Source organism: Astyanax mexicanus, chromosome 4, assembly GCF_023375975.1.
Source record: "Astyanax mexicanus isolate ESR-SI-001 chromosome 4, AstMex3_surface, whole genome shotgun sequence".
Classification (NCBI taxonomy): Eukaryota; Metazoa; Chordata; class Actinopteri; order Characiformes; family Acestrorhamphidae; genus Astyanax; species Astyanax mexicanus.
In genome coordinates, this window is record NC_064411.1 from 11,367,063 (window position 1) to 11,384,346 (window position 17,284).

Here is a 17,284-nt window from a genome sequence, read left to right on the forward strand (position 1 = left end):
AAATGGAAAGAAGCTTAAGAAAATAGACAAAGACAAATTTACAGATGCCATCCAGGGCTACGCTTAATCCCTGTCCCTGTAATCAGTCCATATTCTAGATAGAGTTAAAAGCAAAGACACATTATATGAGCAATGTTGAAATTCATTTATAATTTCTTCCAAAATCAAGGTATTAAAAACGTGAGTAAATGTGCGTGGGAAAAACTTTCTACTAGATTTTAAAGCATTTCTAGATTTTAAAGCATTTCTAGATTTTAAAGCATTTCTGAGGGATCTGATTGCACACAGTGACGAGCTTTAGTGAGGTTGGGATGTTGGATGGAGCACCATCATTCCCAAAACACATTTATACACCTTTCTGCACCTTTATGGCATTCGCTATGGTGTCCGTAGCTTCTAGCTATATAAAAACTAGATGAAATGGTAATTTTAACTATTTTTAAGGTGAAGTGCAGACCCACAGTGAAATACAGAGATTGCCCCCAACGTATTTAGTGCTCGCATCATTCAGCCTCGTGTAACTGAACACATTTAACGCGATACTGAACTGAAACTGACATAACTGAAGCCGGGGTGGGTTAAAAAACATGTAGATATAGTTATTTAATTAGTTATTAACCTAGCTAGTTAAGTTAACAGATCTCCGACCTGGAGTAAGCTACGGAGATATAGCTAATATAGCTAATTAGAGATAAACTTGCCGTCCAAAGAGCTCTCTAGAAGGCTAGCTAACTAATTAATGGTGTTATTCAAACATCGATTTGAAGAAACATGAACTTTATCCACTAAATATGTGTATAAATTTTATTTTTTAACAGACTGACTTACCGCACACTCGCGTCCGTCAAAGCTATCAGCGCAGTGCCGAACGACGACCCGCGATTGGTCCGGACTCATCTAGGGCGGTAGTATTCAAATATCGGCAATCGGATTGGTGTACAGTCTACGGTGACCGTAGATTCGACCGTAGACTCCCAATCAGATCGCGTAATTCGACCGTAGACTACCAATCAGGAGCCGTAACTGTCTACAGTCACCGTAGACTTTGCACTACCGTAGACACGAAGCCTGCGAAACAGATCTGAAACGAGACTTTTGTATTCGTTATAATCATGTTTAAGGTTCTCTATTCATTTTGGAAGTCTTTTAAGGGGTCCTCCGTGTCTCCTTCCTGCAAGTTAAAATACATGGTTAAAATACATTTATCACACTTAACTTGAGCTCTAATTTCCCCTTGGAAGTTAATTATTTCATATTTAAATTTTGTCTGTGCACAGATTTCAGCCCAATTTTTGTTTTCTTACCTTCTTCAGTTGTCCTGATTTTCAGATATACTCAACCATGATCTTTACTGTCAAATGTGCGTTCAATCCGTAACATTTAGTCATTTCTTTAAATCCCTAACTTTTAGGAATTTTTTTTTAAATTGCAACATTTAATTATCATCACCATTAATTACTGGCTTTTACCTTCCTTTTCTTCACATCCCTTTCCCTTTTAGTGTAACTGCTTCCCTGTGGCTCTGTTATATCCAAATTAGCTCTTACAAACACTACTAATGTTCACCACCCAGTTTACCACTAGACACACACTATTTCTCGTGCATGCACACACTCACAAACTCAAACACTTCCACTCTCACAAACACTACCAAAGCCAAAGAACACACCTCAACTCTGCAGCATCATTGTACAGACCATATTTTACTGCTTCACAGCCCAAAACTGCTGCTTTAAACGCACCTGCTGTTAAACCTCCCACTGAATGCTTCCTGCATATCTTCTTATATTGTATTGATAATACTATATAGATAATAAATAAGGAACAAACATTTGGAAATATATCTGAATCATGTTTATTATTATTGCTCCATGCAAAGTTTTAATGATCAGCTGCTCTATTCTCCCATTCATCTCCACACTGATTTATACAATATCAGGGCCCAAAGTATTAAACTCTGGACAATCTACACATAATGTGGCTTCTGTGTCAGGAATGGTTCCATATTGATGTACTGGGCTTTCTTGGGTTACTTTTGCTTGGACTGTATAATCACCGCTTGTGGCTATATTATTTTACCTGCCACTTTAATTTTCTGCGGTGTGCTATTTTACTAAGAAATTATGTTTCTGACTTTATTCAGTTCCCAAGATTTTTATAAAGACTTGATTTCTAGATTAGAATAGAAGTGCTTTAAGAATTGGGAGAAGTGGAACGTGATTATTTTCTCTGCATCCATCTTTCCATTACAGACAATAATATTATCAATATTAATAAACACAAATGTTATGCTTTGCTTTGTCCACGTTATTATAGCAAGTAAATCCGAACAATGCTTTACATTTACTGATAAATATGACCAAACAGAATCTGTATATCTATTTATGCATATACAATGCACAGCAGACTGCTCTTCACAATTCTACTATACATCTACTTCCTTAACCAATTTGTCAAATCTCACTTACTGTTTCCCTTGCTCAAAAAGTGGCTCACATGTTGAATAGTGAAAGTTTAATTTTGTGATTTCTAAGTTTCTTATTTCTTATTTTTAAATTAGGATTGAGTGTGTCTTGAAAGCTAAGACTTTTCCTTTTTAAATCATTGCTCATCTGCATAGTGGTTGTTTTAAAACGAAAAGTAAAAAATAAATAAATAAATAAATAAATGAATAAACTAAAAGTTTAAAAACAATGCTCTATATGTATAAAATAATGATTGGTCAAAAATGGTGGTAATAGTGGTGTGATATAAAAAAATTAATAGGTTTAAAAATATAAAAAAGTATAAAACAATAGTCTGGCAAATAATGGTGGTAATAATTGTGATCTATTTACATCTCCCCCTGTTCCTGAAACAGAATTTCTGTTTCAGAAAACTTTACACAAAATTGCTTCACCCTCTAACTGTCCACTGGGCTGGTCTACCCTGCTCAGGCCTCCACTGACACACACCCCATCACTTCATTCATCCACTCACTCTCGCCCGGGCTGCGCTTCCCCTCCTCTAACTCTTCAGAGATGTTTCTCCGTGTTCTGTTAAAATGCATGTGGTGTTCAGATCGAGACTGTGCCTGTCTTAGGTTGTCCCGTTGTAGTACGTTGGGATCTTACCCGTCTTTGGCTAACCAGCCTATCACACTGAACCACACACAGCGTAGCAGCACTGTTTTATCAACATTCAGTGCCGTAGTGTTCCTGCAGGGTACAGTTAGGGAGCGCACACCCGGGTATGTCATACTGTCATAAACTCACATTCTGATGTTGACCGTGAAAGCCTGTGCACGGCACCGGGTATCCATAGTTTATTATAGATTATTACTGTATACATATTCCATTTATTACCATCATTATTACCTTTTTTCCCACTTAATTTAGCTTAAATTATTTGCTTTGATGACACTGCTCTGGAATAGACCCAAAACAGTGCATGTCAATTAATTATTCAGATTTGGCATCTGTACCTTAAAGGTGTACCACAAGGTTAAATTTTGGTCCAGTTTTATTTAATATATACATAAATTACAGTGCTGGCTCTGCTTCTCAGATTGCAAACTTTACCATTATGCAGATGAAACAATTTTATATTGCTTAGCTGATTTTGTTCATGCTGCAGACAGAAAATACAGAATGAATTTGCTTTATAGGTGGCATTGTATAAGCATGAAAACTAAATTTATGCTGTTTTCCAGATCTCTTTCTAGTCTAATTTAATACCGTAAAGCAAAACAGAGAGCTGCATTTTTAAACACATTTGATGTCCCCTTATTTAAAATGAGAAAGACCCAATTCACTAAAGCTTGTATTACATCCAATACTGAGTTTCATTTTCAAATAGATAAGGTCTTTCCTCATTGGTTTCTGAAATCAACTATCCCTCTTAAGAGGATCAAAATATCAGCATAGACTGAGATACATGAGATCATAGAGAAATTAGATTTTACATCTGTCTTATATAAGTCTCATTCAGCTGAGACTGAGCTGGGATCAGTCTGAATAAGAAATGAATAGTAAGATAATTGACTAAATCACCTGATAGAAAAAGCTGTGTTTGGAATGGCTCACTCATTAACTCATTCACTATTCACTATGCAGCATTTTCTATTTATTGAACTGATTATTTAAAAATCAAATAATAAACCATGTTTATTTGTCCTGCTCTGAGGACATCTTACACAGCAGTACTGCATGGCATAGTATATTTTGGAATTTCTAGCATACATCTTCTGTACAATATTATTATAATATAATGTAATTAATAGTGAACTATATGGGGAAAAATGTACTGCTCAGCTTTTACAAAGCACTGCAAAAATGGCCTATCCAAATTGCTTAGTATTTCTGCAATAGGAAACGATTTCGAAACAGCCACACACATTCATTATTACCATTATTAGATTTGCTTATAGAATATAGAGTTAGACATATGTCACTATTTGATTGGGGCCCCCAAGATAAAGTCCAATACCCAAAATTAAGCTAATTATTTTCCTCAATACTGACTCCCCCTTTTCTTTTTTTTTTTGTTTTGCTAACCAACCCCATAATCCCTTTATTAAATTCTCTAAATTCTCTAATTATCTATCCAGCCACACACCTCTCTGACATTATTCAACAACTTAATTATTTATATTAACACTTCCCCAACCTTGCTTACATTAAAGTACACTGTACTCATGATTGGGTATTCACATTTTCATTTTAGAACTGTCTTATAACGTATGCATATTTATATTATATTATATTTATATTTCACATTAGTCACTGTCGTAATCGATGTCATTGCACTTTACTCTGTTAATTATTTAAGTATCTATGACCATTAGTAACATCTACTGCACTGCTCCGTTTACAGATAGATCTTTACCTTGTATAGTTAGTTTTTTTTATCCTTATATTTTCTTATATATATATATATATATATATATATATATATATCTACCCATACAAAGCCTTTTCCCCCTGTTCACCTCTGTCCCCCATTTTCACAGTGTATTACTCTATTTCCCTACTGAACTTATGTTCTATTTTCTATGATGTCTCACAAGCGTTAATTCACAAATAAAACTAACCTCTCAGTCTAAAACCAATAGGCTGGACCAACTCCACCTACTTCACCTTGGACTCCTCCCCTGCAGTGGGACTCATCCATTCCTATTTCGTTGTCACTCACGACTTCGTACACTCAACCAATCACACCACTCACAGGAGCCCCGCTCTCACACAGTTTAACACACTCCAATACATACGCACACACTTCTGTTTCACTCACTCTGTCTTACACACACTCTTTAATTCGCTGTCATACTCTTTCTCACTCACTGCCACACACACATTCTTTCTCTCCGCCACACAAGATACACATTTTCTGTCTCTCTCTCTGGGAAACTTGACACGCACACTTTCACACTCACAGGTACACTTTTAATCCCTGTAACAGAAACTCGTAGACCCTTTTCTTTTTCTCTCTGTCAGTCGCACATACACAATCACAAAGTCAGACACACTCAGTCCCTGGAATAAGCACACAGACACACGCATACTCTCTCACACTTATTGGCCACAGACTCAGTCACTTCCCTCAAACTTATAGTTTATACTGCTATGTATACCCCGTTTTATTTGTTTTGTTTTACCCCAGAGAAGACACGAATAAGCAATGCACACAAGCGGTGGGTCGCTGCCCACCCGCAAGATACCGCGCCCGGTCCGCCTTCGATTACACCTAAGGACCCCCGTTCACACTTTTAAGCTACTCATTTATTTTAAACTAACACTCACGCGCTAATGAAGGCTTTCCATATGGTCCCAGTCACGCTCCTTAAAGCCCGCAACTTACAACATGAAACGCCCAATATATGAACCCGATCTTTTGTCAATTATTTCTATCTGTATTAATAACAAATCATTAATCTATGGGAATACAGCCCCCTGCCTGTAATAATACCAAATGTCTAGAGCAGCAACAGTATCTGCTTATATTATTATTATTATTATTATATATTTTTATTTATTCATTTATTTATTTTTTATGAAATTTTATTTTATTTGTTTTTGTTATTTTCTGAACCTGTTTACGAGCGGATCAATCTCGAGGTAGGCTTACACCTGGCCGTTATCCGAACATCTCGTCAGAAGCCGGGGGGACACGCCAGCTTCCAATCCTTAAAAACAAAACCCCGTAATAGGGCCCAGGAGACCCCCGTCTCAACTGTTTTTTTTTTAAACGAAACGAAACCCTGTAATAGGGCCCAGGAGACCCCCGTCTCAACTGTTTTTTTTTTAAATGAAACCCCGTAATAGGGCCCAGGAGTCCCCCGTCTCAACTGTTTTTTTAAAACCTGAGGAGACCCCGTCTCTACTCTTATTTAAAACCTGAGGAGACCCCGTCTCAACTCTCTTATTTAAAACCTGAAATACCTTTTTAATACAAATAATGATTAAAATACATTGGTATGCTTCCTGCCCCCTCCGGACAGCAGCCCGACCGCCGCTCCACTCAAATTTGAAATAGCCAATATGCAGAATTTGATTAAACCGGCTCTGCTTACCTGTTTTTTTTAAGTTCGGCCGTGAGTGGATCAGTGTCGGATGCTGCCCTCCGTCTGACTCGTCGGGGTCACCAAATTGTTGTAGAAATGAAAATGAAAGGTGGGCTACCCCCACCTCTCGTCCGGGGTACAACTCCCCTACGTGTTCGTTTGATAGAGAGTCGTAGACAGGTGGAGTGGAGTTGAAAGCAAACCAAGTATTTATTACAAAGTACTGAATATTCAGGAGAACCCACACATGAAAGACCGTCTAACAGCCGTCCCAGCATAAGTTCTGACCCCCCTCTGATCTGACTCCATGTTTATACCCCAAATGACGTGAAACCTGCTGATGAGGCGTTGCTAAAATCATCTCATGTTAGTATGCGTAATTTCACGTGTTAGTACTCAAGTTTCACAGGTCTGACCGGACCACTAGTGTTTGGCCTTGACTGTGTTCTTCCAGAATGGAACATCGTGGCACTATCTGTGTGAGTGTGCGTCACCCCCCTCTTTGAAGCCGCTGCAGGTTCCCCCACACACAGAAGGCCGCTTTGATCTAAAAGCCTCCTCTGTAGAAATGTAGTCTCGTACCGAGTGTACCAGTCGAGTTGATGACCGTTAGTTAGGGTCATGCAGTAAACAAAATGCTTCAAGCATGAGCTACACGAGTCTCACAATAAATCTCATATATTATATGTTAATGTGTTAGTGGCGCGTGGTTAGACCGCCATACAATAGATCCTATGTGTTAGTAAATGCCTTATGTATCATGTGGGTTAATTTGTCATATAATAGAGTCTGTGTTAGTCACATGCCTGATCAAACAATGTTTTACTATATATGTAAAGAATATATTGTGATTATTGGTTAATCTTCTATATAAATGCGTGTAAAATACACTGTGAGTAAAAATGATCAAATATAATGTGAGTATTGGTTAATGCATATAAAATACAAGGTTTCACACAATGATTATGTAATTATAGATACTAAGATAAGTAATCATAACTGAAAGATATTTGTCAATACACCCAAAGTATAATAAACAGTTACTCTTCAGTATCTTTAACATAAAATATGAAAAGAAACGCATATAGATGGATGTCGGACAATGCAGCATCTACTCATGTCTGAAATGTCCACACTCTCATTTAGGAAGAAGTGCAGACAAGTTTGTATTCAAATTAAAAGAACAAATTATGTCCTGGCTTGGTGAAGGTTAAAAACGTTGGTAACATTAGCCACCTAGATAACATTAGCTAGCTTGGTTAAAAAGCACTGGGAACATTGGCTAGCTAGATAACATTAGATACTGGTTAAAAAGCACTGGGCACATTGGCTAGCTAAATAAAATTAGATACTTGGTTAAAAAAGCACTGGGCACATTGGCTAGCTGGGTAACATTAGATACTTGGTTATAAAAGCACTGGGAACATTGGCTAGCTAGATAACGTTAGATACTTGGGTTAAAAAAAGCACTGGGAACATTGGCTAGCTAGATAACGTTAGATACTTGGGTTAAAAAAAAGCACTGGGAACATTGGCTAGCTAGATAACGTTAGATACTTGGGTTAAAAAAAAGCACTGGGCACATTTGCTAGCTAGATAACATTAGATACTTGTGTAGGACCCTTTAAAATATCCTGTGTATTTATATTATTTTCTTTGTTTTTCATTGTAAGTGTAAACGAACTCCATTTCCCATGTGCCTTTTCTGTTTCGCGGGTTTTTCCTGCTAGTTTCCTGTTCAGCTCAGCCAATCATACGAATGAAAAGCTCGACAGACATTTTTCTATCCAATCCGCGCCGAGTAGGGGCGGGGCTAAGAGGGAGAGTGTGAGTGTCTGTGGGTGTGTGTTGGAGGAGAAGGAGAGAGAAAGTGAGGAGAGAAGTTGTGTTTAGACTCTCCGGAGCGCTTTTATTTACTTGTTATCCGCTCTATAACACAGTTACAGTGCTATTGTACTGTATAGTGCTCTAAACCGCAGCGTTCAGTTCAGTTTTACTGCGGAACCTCTGAAGAGGCAGTTCAGCCGGACTGTGGAGTAAAGGCGCTTCTCCGCGGACTGAGAGCTGCTGCTGCTGAGTTTCCTCGCTTGTCTGCAGCAGCTCGGCCGGACCTCGCGTGTGAGTTGAACACGGAGGGTGTTCTGATCTTCCCGGCGCTCGTGCACCGCGTCGTCTCCCGCTGTGAGTGCTGGGGACTGCTGCGCTCCTACCGGGAGCACCGGGAACCGCGAGTCTGTTGCCATGGCTACTGAGGACGCCACCTCCGTGAGCTCTATGTGAACCGTGAGTAACGAGTCAACTGACTCGGTTGACTCATTCGATTCACTTTCGCTGACTGAGTGGAGTTATAAGTGCACCAACGTACCGGCACAACAAAAAGCGCTTGAACTGTTTATCTGGGTGTTTTACCTCTTATTGGAGGTGTGTTTTCTCAGTTGAGTGTTTCATACTAATTGTTTAAACCAAGAATTGTTTTATTTATTTTGTTTTAATTTATTTTTATTAACCAGAGTTTCACCAAATATATAAATAAAAAGGTAAATAAAATGAGATTAACTACTTACATAAATGCATTAAACATTGAAAGGGGTCAAATTGACCCCAAACATAATAGGAGGATTAAGTGACTCAATCAACCAGGGGTGTTTGTTTTATTTCCACGCAGAACCTGATATAATCTGGCCCAAATAGTCTCAACATCAGTAACTTCTTCCTTTAACGTGTACAAAAATTCTGTCTAAATTGGCTACTATTTTGTAGTAAAATGAGAATGCTTGCTGGACGCATTTGAACAAGTTTTTACCATCCTATTAACAAATAAACTCAAACAAATGCTTTGTATTTTATAATTATTAGTTTAAATTTTTGATTTGCATATGAATTTTCAAACGCTTTTACAAGTGTGAAGTACCCTTCTATACAGAAATCAGGATGGTCCATTGTGATCTCAGATAGTGATTTTACAGGGAGGAGCTGTGAATGACCTCAATTTATGGAAAGCTTTCAGAATACATAAATAGTAAGACTTTAGACAAGGTGAGCAACAAACAAGATCTGCTGCAGTACGATCTCCTTTTCAAGAACCTGCAGTACATCAAGAAGGTGAATGCAAAGAAAATGTAATCATAATATTTTAAATTAAATTTAGATTTTAAAAAAGTGTCTACTGGAATCAATGTCACAATTGGTACTCAAACAACGGCACCAACCTTTACATAGTAATTAGTAAGTGCTATTTGTTGGGATAGTTTGAAGTGATTCTAACAATGAAATTTTTCTGATAAACTTGTGCACATTTGTATTTCTTCTATCTCTGAGTGTCACTTTGACTGTAGCCATCTTACCTAAATTGAAATGTAAGTGCAAACAAGTTGGGGCATCATTTGAAGTTTACCATCAACAGTGAGGACCAAGTCCATCTGGTACAACTTTAGCATTTATTACATAAACAGTGTTAAAAAGGTTGTATCAATTTGGTGTAAATTTCTGAACAGTGTTAACTTGCATGGTCAAAATGGGTTGTCAAAATGGTCCTATTGATCAATTAAGTGAAAGCTCATCTTATTCAGTTCATTTTCAGTCATTAAAGTTTATTATTCAATTTTAAATTAAATATGAACTACATGGAACGAAAGGAACAAAAAAAATTTGCGCAGGTCTTCTGGGAGGCTACCACAAGAAAATCTGGACACTGTATTATGTATTATGTAACTGTAACACTGCAGCATTAATAATCAGCATCTTACATGCTGATAACTGATGGTGATTATTTAATAGCTCATGAGTGCTCGTTTCCCTCTGCTCCGCTCCTAAACTGCAGCTTAAGTGGTTAAAGTTAAATTTACCTAAAATAATACAAATATATCTCCTTTCCTAATATAAAACTTTAATCTCAAAGCGAACTGTTTTATTTTTTTAAGAGTGGCCCTTAAACGCTGTGGTACATGTGCAAACGTACTTAAATATTCTGATTGGGGATGTAATCGGGTACAGGTGTTTACAAGGCTGTTGTTCTTCTTTGTATTGGATTATTTAAAGGATTATCCACCTCATCTGATTGGATAGAAATTATATTTGAAATGGCCTCAATCGGTTAGTGCATTATAAGGCTGCATGTAAACAAACCCAATAGTTCTGACCTTTGAGTAAAATTTTATAAGTGCTATTTGTTGGGGTAGTTTGAAGTGACTCAAGCAACAGTCTCATATTTCTACACTGAACCGGATATAAAGTGGCAAAAGTATTCTCCAACATCAGTAAGTTCTTCCTTTAATATGTACAAAACATTCTTTCAGAATTGGCTAATATTTTGTAGTAGAATGAGAATGCTTGCTGGACTTTTTTTGTAAAAGTTTTTACCAACCCATTAACAAATAAACTCTTAAACAAATACTTTTTTTTAAACAATTAATTAGTTTGAAACTGACATTTGCATATGAGTTTTCAAACGTTTTACAAGTGTGAAGTACCCTGCTATACAGAAATTAGGATGGTCCATTACGATGTTCAGGACTTCAGGAGTGCATATCACTGTTAGTCTGAAGCTAATGTGGGGGGAAATAATGTTATCAGGGGTTGTAAAAAAATCAGTGTTTTTTTATAAATTGGTGTGAAGGACAAAGCTTTGGACATCATTGTCACGTGATCAATCTAGAATGAATCATCAGCAGAGTGATTTGAACCAATGTGTGTCAGGTTTTTTTTGGCACACGCCTCAAAGCTTCAGATTAAAGCAGGGGTGTCAAACTCATTTTTGCCGAGGGCCACATTGGCATAATGGCTGTCCTCTGAGGGCAAGATGTAACTTATAAATAGGGTTGCAGCGGTAACCGGTTTCACGGTATACCGTGGTATTAAAATGCACGGTTATCATACCGTGTGTGTTTGCTTATTACCGGTAAAACGCAAGCCAGCGGAGAAACTCACCTGCGCATGCGCAACTCTGCTCCGCTTCAGCTACTCAGCACACAGCGGTGAGAACGGCAGAAAGTGCATCAGACTAGAGCTTCATTAACAATTATTATTGTTAATGAAAACGAACCAAATAACGAAAACTGAAAGTGAAACTTAACTAACTTATTTATAAGCGCTGTTTTCACTCCCGCAGTTCTACAGCGGGAGGTGTTGTGCTGATTCTGTCCGCGAAGCGGGAGTCGGATTGAGCAGGGAGTCGGATTCGGCACAACAGCGGCAGCGCGGCAGCACCTCGCGGCCCGCGGTGTTAGTTGTAAGCGCTCGCGCTAGCCGCAAAATACGACAGAAAACACTGAGAAACTGCAGAATTATGTATTGGACTAAAATGAGCACGAGGAGATAAAAGAGAACCTTTACCTGTGAGTAGCTCACATCAGAACACGCAAATCTCTCTCTCTCTCTCTCTCTCTCTCTCTCTGTGTCTCTCTTTCTCGCACGTGAACTTCTCCGCACTGTGTTTAGCTGTTCTTAAAAATCATTTTAATTAAATAATAGTTCTATGCTTCTATGTTAGTGTTAATTAACATAATTCTGATCATATTTCGCTCATTCAAACAGCCTGAAAACAGACTTGTAATCTTGTAATCAACAAGCTTGTAATCAATGTGGCCGTAAAGTCACAGCTAAAGGAGGAAATACATCAAACCTGTTCTCCCATCTTCGAAAACACCACCCCGCTGTGCAGCGCAAAGTATGTGTTCAGTTTATAATTTTAATCTGAACATAAATAAAAACCGCTTTGTAGTCGTGCACAACCCATGCGGTAAGCGCCCGCAAAAGCGCTGAGTTATCCGAAATTTGGGCACGCAGGTACAGGCGTGAAGTGCGTGCTACGATGGATTCACGTGTCCGTGTAAAGGTCCTGGCCGGACTGGATGTGAAAGACGCCATTCATTTACATGCGTTAATTTTCAAATTCTGACGTGCCTGTTTTTCATATGTTGAAGGTTTTAAGGTGTGAAAGCCTTAAAATAGAAATCTCTATTGTGAGGATCATGTCAGAAATAAATCCCCTCTTTCTGCAGTATCTGGTTATATACCAACTTTTTTATATATATATACACTCTTAATGCCCTTAAGAGTAGTGGAAAAACATGGTTTCCTTCACCTGATGGTGTAGTTTCTACAATAAATAGTTAATTGAACAAAAAACCTTTGTTGTAATTTCTTTAAGGGTCAGTTTAATAATATATGTAACAAACTGTGATACCGTGATAACCGTGATACCGCGGTATTTTCCGAGACGGTTATCATACCGTGAAAATCTCATACCGTTGCAACCCTACTTATAAATATAAGAAAATGTAACCAGATGTAATATAAAATGAATGTAATTACTCCTTAATGTTAAATAACTCTCAATATATTATTTATTCAATCAAATATTACAGTTGCATGGAAAAAATGTTTGCTTGTTGCTCTATGAACATAAATCCTTTTAATTTGTCATGTTATGAAATCCAAAAACTCCATCAATCAAGAACCAAACTATTCAAGTGAATAGAAATGACATAAAATACAAGTTATATTAACTTTGATTAAAACGTTTGATACTGAAATAAGGCTTAATAAATATAAAATAAAAAATTTAGCATTTCCTCAGATTTAGCAGTTCCTCATCCAACCACTAGTCGGAGCTGCAGCAGCACAAGCCCGCAGTCTTTACTTAGTCAGAGCTACAGCCCAGCCACGGGCTACAGGGCTCAGCTGAGCCAGTCTGATTTAGGCAGTTCTCTTCAGTTAAGTGACCTGCTTTTATGTTAATATTAAATGGTATTTTCTTTCTGTTTTTTCCAGAAATGAACATATTCTCCTGAAATTCATCACCAACAACCAGGATAGACAAAGAGCAATGTTAACCTGCTGAAAGAGGTGAAGCAAAAGCCGTCCAGAAGAATCTTCAGAACACACAGAAACAGTTTGATACATTTAACAGACAAATGAAGACAAGTCCCAACATGGAGAAACATCAGCACTCTGCCAAGAGTTTTACTAAACAGAGTAATCTCAAAAACCACCAGCGCATTCACACAGGAGATAAACCGTATTACTGCTCAGACTGTGGGAAGAGTTTTACTAGACAGAGTAGTCTCAAAGTACACCAGCGCATTCACACAGGAGAGAAACCGTATCAATGCTCAGACTGTGGGAGGAGTTTTACTAAACAGAATACTCTCAAAAAACACCAGCGCATTCACACAGGAGAGAAACCGTATCACTGCTCAGATTGTGGGAGGAGTTTCACTCAACAGAGTAGTCTCAAAAACCACCAGCGCATTCACACAGGAGAGAAACCGTATTACTGCTCAGACTGTGGGAGGAGTTTTAATAAACAGAGTAATCTCAAAAAACACCAGCGCATTCACACAGGAGAGAAACCGTATTACTGCTCAGACTGTTGGAGGAGTTTTTCTGAACAGGGTAATCTCAAAAAACACCAGCGCATTCACACAGGAAAGAAACCGTATTACTGCTCAGAGTGTGGGAGAAGTTTTACTCAACAGAGTAATCTCAAAATACATCAGCGCATTCACACAGGAGAGAAACCGTATTACTGCTCAGACTGTGGGAAAAATTTTAGTCAAAAGAGTGTTCTTCAAAATCATCAGCGCATTCACACAGGAGAGAAACCGTATTACTGCTCAGACTGTAGGAAGAGTTTTACTACACAGAGTGATCTCAAAAAACACCAGCGCATTCACACAGGATAGAAATCTATCCCAAATCTGTTTCAATTAAAAGTGCGAATCCTAAACCTTTCAGAACACCTTATCCTACACAAATGTTTAACTTTATCCCTTGGGACACGTTCTACCAGAAAACTGAATTTAACAATGGGTTTTACAGGTTCTGCAAAATGAATCTTATCCAGGGATGATGTTTATTGAATTCCATGTTATGTTTACTTGTATGTTAGATGTTCCAGGACATTCTTTGTGTGACACAGCTCAGTGCTTAGGGTAGTTACTGTAGGAGTTCAGTTCTGAAGAAGGGAAAAAACTTAGGGTGTACTCACACTAGGCCCGGTTTGGTTGAATCGTGCCGGAGCACGGTTCGGCCCCCTCCCCACTCCCCCGCAGGCCTGCACTCACACTGCGCTAAACGATCCGTGCCCGAGCACGCTTTCGTCAACAGGTGACTTTTGTTTTGAAGAACAGTATGCGCGCGCAAAACAATGGAGTTCAGGATTGTACTGTTGTTTTTGTTTCTCTGGAGTCGTTTTGGGCGTGCAAATACGCAACTGAACCAGAGATTCATTGATTGGGAAACACAACGATTTACTGCTAATCGTGCTGCACGTGTAAGAAGGTTTTTACACAAGCAGCAGACGTCCAGGGAGAAATTTGCAGCTTTACTCGCGGACTGCAATTCACGTTCATCAGTAAGGTAAGAGACGTACTTGCTATATACATAAATAGTGACCAAAGGAGCGAAACATAAAACTCAAGTAATAATAAAATGTGTTTGTTGTTTAGGACTTGTAGATAGTAGTCCTAATTTATTATGGGTAACACTAACCATTATGGTGCTCTTTAGAACCCTTTTCAAAAATATTACATGCAGAATTGTGTATAAAACGTCCTCCGTTTACAGTAGCGTCGCATCACTGACGTCATCTTGATCCGTGCCCGGGCACGGTTTGCGCTCACACTGCATCTGTACCGTGCCCGGGTCCAAGTGAACCGTGCTCGGGCCCACCTCTCCAAGCGGGCCCGGGCACGGTTCAGCGTACCGTGCCCGGGCACGGTTCGGAGCGATCACACTAGCCAAACGAACCGTGCTTTGGGAGGTAACCGTGCCCGGGCACGGTTCGGATTGCCTAGTGTGAGTACACCCTTACTCTGTAAAATTTAGATGTCATAGTTGTTAGGAGTAGAGAAGGATTATTAGCTTGCAACTAAATGTTTAGGACCAAATCTTCAGAGCTTATGATTTGAATGCTTTTAATTTATTTTCAAGTATATGCAGATTTGATTATTTCTATTAATTTCTAGTATCTCTGTTTTCACTCTGTGGAAGCCGTCCTCAGTTCCCCAAGCTAAGCATAGCTTATCTTAATGCTATTTACTGCTAGACCCATCTGTATGAAAGAAGAAGTGAAAACACCACCTGAGGAACTCCAGAGAGAGTGCTCTCAAAAGTGAGACCCAGATCCACAAAGAGACGACACTGTGCTGGGTACTGCTGTGTGGACCGGAGGAGCATCCAGACCCCGCAGAGAGGCCAACAACATCCTTTACAGAGGTTAAATAAAACGCTCAAGCTGTAGTTCCCATACTGAAATCAACCCACTCCAGGTTTGTGTAGCGCAGTAAGGTTGCAGGCTCATTCACTCCCTCTGCTGGTGTTCTCATTTGTCTATGGTTCAGTCGTTCTGATTAAAAATCTGTTACCATAGAGGGACATTTGGTTGTTGTATTACTCAAGTTTTATACTCTCTTATGTTTTCCTTATTGAATATTGTATGTTGCTGAAGGTTTTTTAATCTTCAAATTTATTAAGAATATCCTAATCATTTAGTTTCTTAATTGTTTTTATCATCTACAAACTATTATCTTGGTATTGCTTCACCTCTATATTTACTTATCTGTGTGTTTTAATAAACGTCTTTTAGATTGCAGATCTGCAATCTCATTGTGTTTTCTCAACATAAGTTTGACATGAAACCTATAGGCCTGAGATTGTCTTCTGTTATTACTTGTTAAATACCCAAAGGCGCCCAGCAAAGAAATCCAGTGTGAAATTGGAGTGAAACATAAAAGTCAACGTAAGATTGAAATTCAGAAATATATATATTTTTAATGGTTCAGGCTTAAAAGGGTTAAATATACAATTACTTCCAAAGGTAGAGTAGCATGTGTTTAACTTGTATTCATATGTTTATAAAATTCTTTATTTTGAGTGCTTGTGGGTTGTGTTGTTTTGTTTTTTGAAGAGCATAGTCATTCATCAACTACACTTAATTACCAAATTCTACATTTGAGTTATTGACCATTGTTATTGGTAGCTAGTGTAGGTAAATGTCCAAAGTGTTTCCTGTTTTACCGACCAGTATTATTGGTAGCTAGTCTAATTCAATATCCAAACACAGCATTTGCTATTTTACTGACCAAATGTATAATCAAAGCATTTCATGTTTTACTGACTATTATTATTGGTAGCTAACCTAGATAAATGTACAAATGTAGCATTTGCTGTTTTAATGACTATTATTATTGTTCACTAGCTTGCTAAATGTTCAAATACGCAATTTGCTGATTTACTGAACATTATTATTTGTAGCTAGCCTAACTAAAAGTCCAAACAACAGTATTTCCTGTTTTACTGACTATTATAATTGGTAGCTAGCTTAGCTAAATATCCAAATACAGCATTTGCTCTTTTACTGACCAATGTGTTTCAGTTCTAGTAAAAGTGTTTCTTGCATATTTTTTTCTTAAATGTAATTTGTGTTCTCTTTCAACCATTCATTCAGTATCTTAGTATGGGATACGCCCCTCTCGCGTATTCCTCATGTAGCCCGGCTAAAAAATGTTCTAGTTCTAAAATAGATAAACTAATAAATACAGTAATAAATAGTCTTATAAATGCATAGTGATAGTTTAAACGAGTATTAAACAGGTTCAAAATAGTGATTGTGTTTGTGTAAATAGTTTAAAAAGAAAAGAAAAGCAGTACAGAGTACATATTTCATTTTTTCTTGTGTTTTTGCAAGAAGGTCACTTAAAAGTGATTAAGGGAGCTACTGAGGGAGAAGTGTACAGGTGA

The 17,284-nt window shown here is 38.0% G+C and overlaps 3 protein-coding genes across 10 annotated transcripts in view; all 3 read left to right on the plus strand.

Moving 5' to 3' along the window:
* The window catches only part of LOC125801101 (NACHT, LRR and PYD domains-containing protein 12-like), a 431,224-nt gene that overhangs the window by 260,841 nt on the left and 153,099 nt on the right, over nt 1-17,284 (plus strand). The gene's annotated exons all lie outside the window — the stretch shown is intronic.
* LOC125801243 (zinc finger protein 484-like) overlaps nt 1-17,284 on the plus strand; it is a 111,033-nt gene that overhangs the window by 91,718 nt on the left and 2,031 nt on the right. The window lies entirely within an intron of this gene.
* LOC125801486 (zinc finger protein 239-like) lies at nt 8,330-16,372 on the plus strand. Its single transcript, XM_049478268.1, has 2 exons — nt 8,330-8,824; nt 13,313-16,372. The coding sequence occupies exon 2, from the start codon at nt 13,456-13,458 to the stop codon at nt 14,224-14,226; it is 771 nt and encodes a 256-aa protein (XP_049334225.1). The 5' UTR covers nt 8,330-8,824; nt 13,313-13,455; the 3' UTR covers nt 14,227-16,372.